The sequence below is a fragment of the Pogoniulus pusillus genome, chromosome 4 (genome assembly GCF_015220805.1).
Source record: "Pogoniulus pusillus isolate bPogPus1 chromosome 4, bPogPus1.pri, whole genome shotgun sequence".
Classification (NCBI taxonomy): Eukaryota; Metazoa; Chordata; class Aves; order Piciformes; family Lybiidae; genus Pogoniulus; species Pogoniulus pusillus.
In genome coordinates, this window is record NC_087267.1 from 11,259,982 (window position 1) to 11,270,710 (window position 10,729).

General features: G+C 40.0%; 1 protein-coding gene across 1 annotated transcript in view; it reads left to right on the forward strand.

Annotated features, from left to right (window-relative positions):
• The window catches only part of CNTN1 (contactin 1), a 249,327-nt gene extending 239,057 nt beyond the window's left edge, over positions 1–10,270 (forward strand). The window contains exon 25 of the mRNA XM_064142186.1: positions 7,884–10,270. Coding sequence (XP_063998256.1) covers positions 7,884–7,963 — 80 coding nt within the window. The 3' untranslated portion in view covers positions 7,964–10,270. The remainder of the gene's footprint in view (positions 1–7,883) is intronic.
• The last annotated feature ends 459 nt before the right edge of the window (positions 10,271–10,729 follow it).

Consider the following 10,729-nt stretch of genomic DNA (forward strand, 5'->3'; position numbering starts at 1 on the left):
CTATACATCTACTCTGCTGCAAAACAGGAATTCACAAGGCTATTACTCCATAGCACCTTTCTTGAAAGGTTTGTGGCACAAGCAAGAGGAAAATTTCCTCATGTCCAAATAAAGGTATTCCTAGACAAGGGAAATTTGGACCCATGACTTAGCAATGGTGCCAGTGATGCAAGATAAGCATATTCTAATTAGCTTACTTATTTTCCATTTACCATAAGTAGGGATAGCAGAATTTAAATCTAGTCATCTGACACTACTTGTTTCTTCCACAGCAGTCTTTCATGAAGACAGTATTTTCAGCTAGGAAAACTGGAACTTCAGAAGCAGTTGACAGAACTACAAACCCACCCAAATGTTCTGTGCAGTTCAGCTAAACCTGAAGAAATTGCATTTCTACTCTTCTTGCTTTTCTGTTCTACCATACTCAGAAAAGATGTATTAGTGAAGCCTAATAGCTGCTAAAGAAGCTAACAATAACAGGCAGAGACCCATGGTTTGTGTTTTTTTCCAGGTGGCCTATTTTTTCCTCAGAGAAGTGAGCAAGCTTAGTTAGAAGCAAGGAGAAACAAAATATGAGAAGGCTTTTTATTTGCCTTTCTGAAAGTAAAAAGGAAAGATATAAAAGCAGACAGCTCTGATGGAAGGTCAGTCCTTGACCCCAGACCAAATAGAAAATTTTATTTACAGGAAAATGAGCAGATATTGGACCAGGCTTTCAGAAAAATAGAGATCTGTTTTGCAAAACAGATAGTATGGTAGTCTCATTTCTTAACAAGTTGCAAACTTAAATGCTTGATGAATCATAGAATCATAGAATCAACCAGGCTGGAAGAGACCTCGAAGATCATCCAGTCCAACCTATCCCCCAGCCCTATCCAGTCAACTAGACCATGGCACTACCTCCAGGGACGGTGACTCCACCACCTCCCTGGGCAGCCCATTCCAATGGGAGCAGCCCATTCCATAGTAAAATACCAGCCCAGGTAAGAAAAAATTCTCTTCCTAAACACTTACTTAATGTGTGATGGCTTGTAGCATGAAAAGTGTATTGCAGCAGCTGTATCATTCAGACAGACAGCCTGAACAATTTCTGCAGCATGGGAGCAGAGATCTGTAGAGGGAATCAGTGGCACTGAGGATCCAGCTCCGCACAGTATGCTTACGTTAGATTTTGCTTTGGACTGCAGCTAATCCAGTCGTGCACAGGATATTCAAGACAGCTCCACAATGCAGAACAAACACAAATAAATGGGACAGATGAGATACTTTAAAACCATACTCCTCAAACTGGAATTGGCATGTAGACATCCCCTTCAGTGTTCAGTACCCAAAAACTAAGATATCTGCTGTAATTTAATACAAATTAATTCTTGATCAATCTGTTCTGATAACAAAATCAGAGAAAGAGTTTTGTCACAACAGGAATAGTTTGTTGTGTGTGTATGTTGGCACAGCAAACACTTTCCACTGAGAAAGAGAAGTTACTTGTGACAGCTTCACAGATGATCAGTAACTAATTTCCTGGTTCACAGAACTGATGGAAGTGATATTTCTAAACAGGCCTCTAGGTTTTCTTTTGCCTTCTGGCATAAAAAGACACTGATGTTGGGAGAAGGGCCAAAAATGTCATATCTTAAAGGTAAGTAGCATTTAAGGAAAATAGTGATGTATTTTTAATAACAAACTATTATGAAGACTTGGGAAATATATCAAGGTCTGAACTGCTTTAATGCCTGTTTCATTTAGACATTGAATTTATTCCATTTCTTCTGAATATAATTGGAAGACTGTTGCATGCTGTTTTAGATGTCAGTGAAATCCAGGCTCTCCATTCAGAAATGTAAAAGATTTCATGCCAGACTTTATCTGATTGAGATGAAAACAGAGAATTTAAAATACAGATAGAAAGCTGTGGATTACTGGGACTTTACTAGAAGCTCCTATGATATGTAAAGATCTTACTGAAGGAAAATCCTTCTAGCAGTTATTCTCTTCATTTACTCAGATAAGCAACTGTTTGTAAGAGAGGCTGCTGAGACAACAAGAAAAAACTTAGGTTAACTGCACACAACCTATGCAAATTGTATTCAGTGTTAAGCTACTTTCTGTGTAAATGTTTCTATACATAGCTTAGTCCTTGTCTTGAAAACACCAACTCCAGGAACTGCACAGCAGACAATAGTAAGACCTTCATGGAAATACTGCAAGATTTCACAACTTTTGCTCAGGGCTGTGGAAAACAAACCAAAAAGTAAGGTGTGTGTTTCATTCTTTGAAAGAAAGAATTGCAGTAGGCAATGGAAAGAATTGCAGTAGGCAATGGTATGCACACTGAATATGCAAGGTGCTGGTAACTCTAAGGAAAGAGTGAATCTTTAGGTACTAAATATATCCGGCTCATACCGGGCCAAACTTCAGAAGCAGCCTAATAATCCTGTTTTCATTTACATCTGCATGTGTCTTTGCACACATTCATTTAGTCTTTATCTGGTGTTTCCCTAGTTTTTCAAGATTGTTAAAACAGACAGATGACAATGGCATTACTGCACAGAATTAAATCTTACAGTCTGTACTCAGGCAAACTTACACTAATTTCCATTCATGAGCCACAGAAGTCTACTGGCTCTCAGGCACTGGTGAATGGTGTTTCTGGTAAGTATGGTTCCTCACATGTGGGTCAGTAATCTAGCAAGAGAAAAGAGATGATCTGTTTAATGTGTGTTTGTCCTCTTAATGCTCTGTTAATGCATCTAAGGGTAGGATTTGCTTCCTTGCAGAAAGCTGTTACATACATCTCTGTAACAGTGCCTAATCCTTGTAAGGAGCTGCTGTAATGGAGTGAATACTGACTATTAATTCTGGAGCCAGCGAGAACATCTCAGGGGAAGATTTATTATTCCACTCACTGTGTAGACTATCTGCATGCAAATAGCAGTTGCCTCATGCTTGCTCATTCATCTTCACTCAGCAAACTTTTTTTCATGTTTTCCTTCATTAGAAGCATTCAAAAAACAAGTTTAGTTGTGTCTTTCCAACTGCATTATCTTGATTTGTCAAAGGCAGAGTATATTTTATGTGGATATTCATAAACATGAAATCTGGATTTCTTTTCTTCTTTGGCTATTATTCATTCATTAAGAACCACTACTTTGATATTTGGGGATAAAGACTACAGAACATACTAATGTGTCTCATAACTCATTAGAAAGTACAGGTAAATACAACCAAATACTTTTCACAGTTGCCAAAATGTGCAGTTGTTATGCATCAGAATATATTTGAAGATACATTTATGTTCATCTCAGGCTTAAAATTCCTCTCTTTTTGGCTAGACAATGTTTTTTGATCTTTTCCTTAGTTTTACCTTTCACTGAGGTGGACACCCTACTTCCTATGGAAAAAGGTGCTATTCATAGAAGTGTGCTTCTCTGAGCTGGTGAGGGATTGTTCTTTTGGTTTTCCAAGTGCTTGGATATCAGAAAGAACTTAGAAAAATCCTTGGCCTCAGAAAGCATCCCCACAGCAGTAAGGGAAAGAATAGAAATAGGAGCAGCAAAGAGTTTTGAGGTGTCAGAAGCAAGAGAAAAAGGGCAAAGTATATTATGTGGAACAGGGAAGAGATTAGAGCAGCAGAGAAACTTGATTTGGGTGAGGACCAGGGTCAGGAAGTGTAGGGTGATGAACCTAGAATAAAGGGCAGACAATAAGAGGAATATGGCTGGAATTGAAAATAAATTCTGTGGGGAGAGCTCTGAAATTCTGGCTTCATTGTAGATGCTGTGGACTTTCTCCCTGGTGGGAAAATGGACAATCCAGAATCATAAAGGTGCTTGTTTCTACCCTCTGTGATAGGCACAGGAAAGCAAATAGTTGTCTCCATCTTTGAGCCTGTCTCTTCTGACCTCTGATGAAGTTTGCATACAGCTTCACCCATGAGTCATGACTTTGATCTGAAAGACACTGCCTTTCAGATCTGCCTTACTCATACCACTTAAATTCATTACTGAAAGCCAACTCAAAACAAAACAGGCCTTCTGTTTCCTGATGGCCTATGATCCCCATTTTGTTAAATGATTTGCTGAGTGAGGAGCTGTACATGAGTGGGTATGAACAGCTGTAGGTACATCCTGCTGCGTGGTATTTGGTCATCTCATAAGCATACTAGCCTACTTCTGTTGCTGGGGTGCAGAGGGCACACACCTCTAACACGTTCAAGAGAGAGAGCGCTTTGATGGGATGAGATTTAACAAGGCCAAGTGCAGGGTTCTGCACTTTGGCCACAATAACCCCAAGCAGCGCTATAGGCTGGGGACTGAGTGGCTGGAGAGCAGCCAGGAGGAAAGGGACCCTGGGGGGTACTGATAGATAGTAAGCTGAAGATGAACCAGCAATGTGCCCAGGTGGCCAAGAGAGCCAATGGCATCCTGGCCTGCATCAGGAACAGTGTGGCCAGTAGGACAAGGGAGGTTATTCTTCCCCTGTACTCAGCACTGGTCAGGCCACACCTTGAGTGCTGTGTCCAGTTCTGGGCCCCTCAATTCAAGAAAGATGTTGAGGTGCTGGAACATGTCCAGAGAAGGGCAACAAAGCTGGTGAAGGGCCTGGAACACAAATCCTATGAGGAGAGGCTGAGGGATCTGGGCCTGTTTAGCCTGGAGAAGAGGAGGCTCAGGGGTGATCTTATTACTGTCTACAACTACCTGAAGGGACATTGTAGCCAGGTGGAGGGTGGCCTCTTCTCCCAGGTAACCAGCAACAGAACAAGGGGACACAGTCTCAAGTTGTGCCAGGGTAGGTATAGGCTGGATGTTAGGAGGAAGTTCTTCACAGAGAGAGTGATTGGCATTGGAATGGGCTGCCCAGGGAGGTGGTGGAGGCACTGTCCCTGGGGGTCTTCAAGAAAAGCCTGGATGAGGCACTTAGTGCCATGGTCTAGTTGATTGGCTAGGGCTGGGTGCTAGGTTGGCCTGGATGATCTTGGAGGTCTCTTCCAACCTGGTTGATTCTATGATGAAAGTTGTTTAGACCCATCTCTACAACAATTACACGTATGTACTATGTACCTGGTGGAACATGATTGCTTCCACCATACCAGTGCTCAGGATTTAGATGGGAAGTACTGTAATAAGCCAGTTGTGAGAAAAGAAGACTCTCGAATTTTCTGATTTGGAATTAGTCAGCAAACTTTATTTTAAAAAATGGGGTTTATTTTCAATCAATTTAATTTCCATCTAGTTTTCATGCTCTTTATTGTGCATCAGAAATACACAAAAATGAAATACTTGAAGGTAACTTAAAAGATGTTTATTTGTCCAAAATCATCTTTCAAAACAGTTTTTTTTTCATAGTCAGGATATTGTTTTGCTAACCTAAAATTAACACCGCACCTTATAAATAGGAGATTTGAGACAAACACAAAATGAAGGATTAAACTATTTAGCCTGAAAGATGCAGAAACTTCTCAAGCAGACATGTAAAACCTACAGATCTGTCTGTCTAGGAGCCTGCACAGTGTTGGCCCAGATGATGTGATTTACTTGTCCTTGCAAGAGGTATAATATGAAAAGATGAATGCTCTTTTGAGACTTCAAATTCTATGAAAGAATACTTGGAATTTGTCATACTGTGCCTATTGTTAGGTAGAACATGTAATCTGTGCTGCTTGGTTTGCGTGCTATCTTTTCAGTGTGTTTTTTCCTCATGCAGAAGGACATCTGATGGAGAGCTGTCCAGTGGGGCAGTTCCAGCTGCAGCTCAGGACTGTCACCACCAGCTGCAAACACTGCTGCCTTTAGTCTGTGTTTACCAGCAACATGAGCAATGAGCCTGCGTCCTGTGCTGCCTGCCTGCACATTGCCATCCTGACCTAGATGAGCCCTTTCTGGAACAAAAGAGTAGCCCATTCTCCAGCTCCTGTGGCCCAACTCCAGAACTAACAGACGGGCATAGTTTGGCTTAGTTATTTTCTGATGCAGATGATGTTGGGGAGGGGAAATTAATTGATGTAAGCTGATATTTTCCAAAATTAATATTCTCCTTGAAAGTCTCCTTCTCTAGAGACTTTCAAGGTCTGTCTGGATGTGTTCCTCTGTGATCTGTGTTAGATAGTATTATCCTGCTCTGGCAGGAGGGTTGGACTCAATGATCTCTTTGGGTCCCTTCCAACCCCTAACATCCTATGATCCTATGATATTGTTTATTAATTTTGATACTCAGAACTCTGGCCACCCCCGACCACTAATTTTAATAATATTTTGGTTCTTACACGGTCATGGAAACATTCTGTGGATAATATCTAGATCTAGTAATAACCAGCAAAATATATAAACAGTAATTGAACTGGAAGAGAAGGTTCCTGTGGTCAAATGCCGCTTGCAGTCAATATGCCACTTGCCCAGTAGATGGGCTTGAGGAGCTCTTTCTGCTCTATGGCAGAAGGCAGTAGAGAATTACAAAGAGGCATTTAAGCATTTACTCACAGGTTATTATTATTACCCTTGCAGGGGCTAGCCACAGTCCAGACAGGGCCCAGATGTTTTCAGGGCACGCTGTCTTGTTGGACGTTGAGACTTGAATCTTCCTCACTTCTGAGGAAAGGACACAGACAATCTCTGACCTTGTTCTCTTGGCTTCTTCTGGAGGATCTGTATATATGTCCAGGGATTCTAAGCAGGACCTTCAGGTGCAGAAGCAGGATGTTGTGCAGTCTCAGCACGATGTCACACTGGCCACACAGGACATCCAGGGTCTGCTTCTGGTAACTGGCATCAGTGGACTTTACCAGGCAAGCAGTAAGGCAGTGTGCAATAGCAGCAGGGCTGGGCACAGCAGAGAGAGCACAGCAAAGATCAGGGAAGCAAAAGCAGGTTGTTCACCTGTGTATCTCCTTTTATCAACGTGGGCCAAGATTAATTGCCCTTTGGACACAGAATAGCCAATCAGGATGGCAGTTAGCCAAACCTTACCATATTAGGCAAAGCCACAGACTCACTTTTCCCTAATTTGGGAAAAGCATGGACCTTGCACTAGGCGTGCACAAACTGAGTGTGTGTATCTTGTTTACCACAAGACCCTGGGCAGGCCAGACTCAGTGGCTCCAGGTTCTTTTGTGTCCGTTTCCCACTATTGCCTCTCTGGTGGAGCACAAAACCATGCCTGGGCAAGGCAGGACATGTATAAGCCTATTTTGGGCCTATCAGGCCTACCACAACAGATGCTTCTTAACAGGGTGTTGGACCATGGCGACTTGAGCCACTTAACATCACAGCAATTCTCATTCATTCGCTAGAGCAAGTCAGGTGAAATTTGTAAGCTATAAATTTGCAACTTTTGTCTTAAAATATTTATTTAAGAGAGACCCTTATGACTGTAAGGGACATGGATACCACACCGGCAGAAGTCAGCCATCTGGACTTTGTAATCTGGCAGGTAAACAGGCGGAGCAGGCTCTTGGACATCTCTCAGATTATTGCTGATCGTATGAACATTAACATCTCCAAAGGTGTCTCTTTGCTTCGTCACATTGTAAAGACTCCATTAATTTTGTTTTCACATGTTTAAATATTTATTTTGACCTTTTACCTCCTGGTATAACCCTCTGGCTTGTTGGACTGGCCAAATGAAAATACCCTGATGTGTTCTGAGTGGCCTCACTGCTTGTATAAACACACTGCATAAACAGCTCCTGCGGAGTCCTCTGCTGTACTGCTGCAAGTCCTTTTGTCCCTTTCAGATCATCCACACAGGTAGGGGCTGAGCTGAGGTATGCCAGCTGGTTGTCCTGCCTTCGAACCTTGCATTCTTTCTCACACAAAGGGCTGTACCTCACCACAGGTAATTCTGCAGTAAAACCAACACTGTGTTGTTGTCTGTTCCATGTGCAGGTGCCACTGTTGGAGTACCGACTCTGCTTCTGGTCCTGGTGGTGCCTACCCTGGGTGTCCTTGCCTGCTCGGGATTCTGAATGTAGCTGGATTTACCTTGTCCTCCACCTAACACAAAGGACTCCCTTTGAAGATGAGGACCACAACTCTTTTTGATTCCTGTGGCACCATCATAAGCCAAATAAATTACACTTTAAATTACCCTACCAATTTCCTATGAACTTTAAGAGGACTGAGGCATCCAGGAACTCCTTCGTGAAGTAAATCAACTTTTGAAAGGCTAAGAAATATTTTTAACTTGTTCCAATATGCCTTATAAAAACACTTATGCTGATCTGTGACAGTTGCATGATTCGGTCCATGATTCGGGCAAGTTACAGTGTTAAAACCCAATAACATAGGCTGTACAGTGAAAGTAAAATCACCATGCGTAGGTGCTTTAACTTGAATAACAAATTGTGAAATATAATAGAGATTGAAGTGTTGGTTGTATGTGATAAATGTAAGAGTACTACGTCTGTCTGTACTATCCTATATGTTTTGTGTACTGCATATTTTTGAATGGCCCCATCATAGTTTATTGGGATTACTGGTTTTTAGAGAGACAGTCAAAGCAAAAACGTTTCTTTGTTTTTAAGAGCTATATTTCTTGAGGCTATTGGAGAGAATTTTAAGACCTTGGAATAAAAGTCAGTGACAAGGAACTTTTAAAGTATGTTCAGAAGATCCATGCTCAGCTTAAAGGAATTGACCTATTCTTTGCTGACACAAGATTTACCAGATTCTTTCTTCAAACAATTCTGTTGAAAAATTCTGTTCTGGTTATTATTGCTGATTTTAGGAGTCAGATTTCAGCTTTCAGGGAAGAAGTGTAAATGTTGGTTTTGATTTAGTATTATTACTAATATTATCATTATTATTATTATTATTAAGGTAGCAATATAACATTTAGGAGTTTGGAGATGGAGTCCAAGTTAAGATCAGCCAAGTGGACCACGAAATGGTAGGAAACCTATGTTATTTTTTAAAGTGAGAAGATTTAAAATATAAAAAGAGGAAAAAATATACAGTAAATGGCAAAAACAGAGTAGCACAGTAAAAAAAAATATAATTATATTTACATTTTTATGCTGCAGATTCCAGGTGTTACCTTCCTGAAATGAAGGCTTACATCTGGGAGAATTATATGCTTTTTCAAGAACTTGATACTGTTCTAATGTTGATAGTGTTGTAAATAAGAGTTTTAAAGTTCTGAGACTGTTTCCCTATTTGCTAGAGCACTGAATGATCCAACTTTGTGTTAGTACATGAAAGTCAGATCCCAACTGGTAGTCAAAACTACATGTTTACTATGGCCTTTGCAAAATGGGGACTAATAGAGATAGAGAATGTTTTTGTTCTGACTGTATCTGGAGTGTTTCAGTGCTGGGGGTTTTGTTGGTTTGTTTGGCGTTTTTTTAAGTTGCTAATGAAGTGCACATTCCTTCAGTTCTCCATGATGTGCTGGGAACTAGTTTGAGTGTGAATATTGAAGAAACACAGTGATTCTGAATCAACTGGCTCAAGTAATAGTGCAATGTCTGATGCTTCAAGAACTATAAGCTTTGAATCATATTTTATTAGCACAACCTTGCTGGCTACTTAGAAATAGATTTTATCTTTTTAGAACTGATATTGTAGAGGTCCATAATAATCTTTACATGAAGCAAGAATAGGTCTATTAATAATTTACACCCTCTTCTTTTATTTGTATAATTTTGTACTGTATATTTACATGTAAAAGTGTAGAGTCTTCATTATAAATATCAATAATACTGTTTTCGTTTCATTTTAACTATTTGTTACAAGGTGAGATTTTTTTAAATAGGTGAAAGTGTCAACTTCCCTACAGAGGAATGTCAAAGTGTCAAACACTGCTGAGTTTCATAAATTGTATGATTATGTGAAAGAGAAATGAGCTGTCTTCACACATGAGAACCTAATACGCTGTAAGCCTTCTGTACAAAGAAAATTTGTGGTTTATTGTTTCATTTGGTTTGGTTCTTTTGCAGCGCAACTCATTTTTATATACTCTACAACCACAACTAAATCTTTTGCCAAATGCATGATTGCCTTTTACTTTTCTAACACGTGGTGTAAGAAGCAAAGCCATTTAGTTTTTGCATGGACGTGACCTGGATAGGAAAGCCACTTCTTTTTAACATCAGCCACACAGATGAGGTAGGTCTCACAACATGCTGAGCAGGTAGTTGGAGATTTTTCTGTTTCACGTAACTGTGTAAATTTGACTGGGACTTTCCATTTCAAATTGTTGTCAAGAAAAACTAACTAATGTATCATCTGCTTTAAAATGCAAAAATTCTTAATTAAAGTTTATATAGATAGAATATTTGTTGTTTCTTTATATTTCAGGAAAATTGATATTACTATTATTTGATACTGATGAATATTGAACTGTTTTTTAGTTAATTTTTATCTTCTTTTTTTTCAAATGAGTAGAGCAGGACTGTGCTTTGTCCTTTTTATGAACGAAAAGTAAAATACAGTTAAATAAATGTATTAATGTTACCCAAAATACAATAGCTGTCTTTTGGATTGGAGCTTTCTAATTCCATAACAGGGATGTGGTCATCGCTAACCATAAAAACATGGACAGAATGAGGTTCTGTGTATGCCTGCCCTGCCTTTCTGTGAATTTTCCTGGAGCTAAAGAGCTTCTGTGGGATACAGATAGCTGTTTTGCTTTGATTATAGGTGTCGGTAACTGCTCGTTGGTACACAGCACAATAACCTGCTCCTTTGGGGTTTACTGATTCCAGGATGTAGAAAGCTGGATTTTATACCTA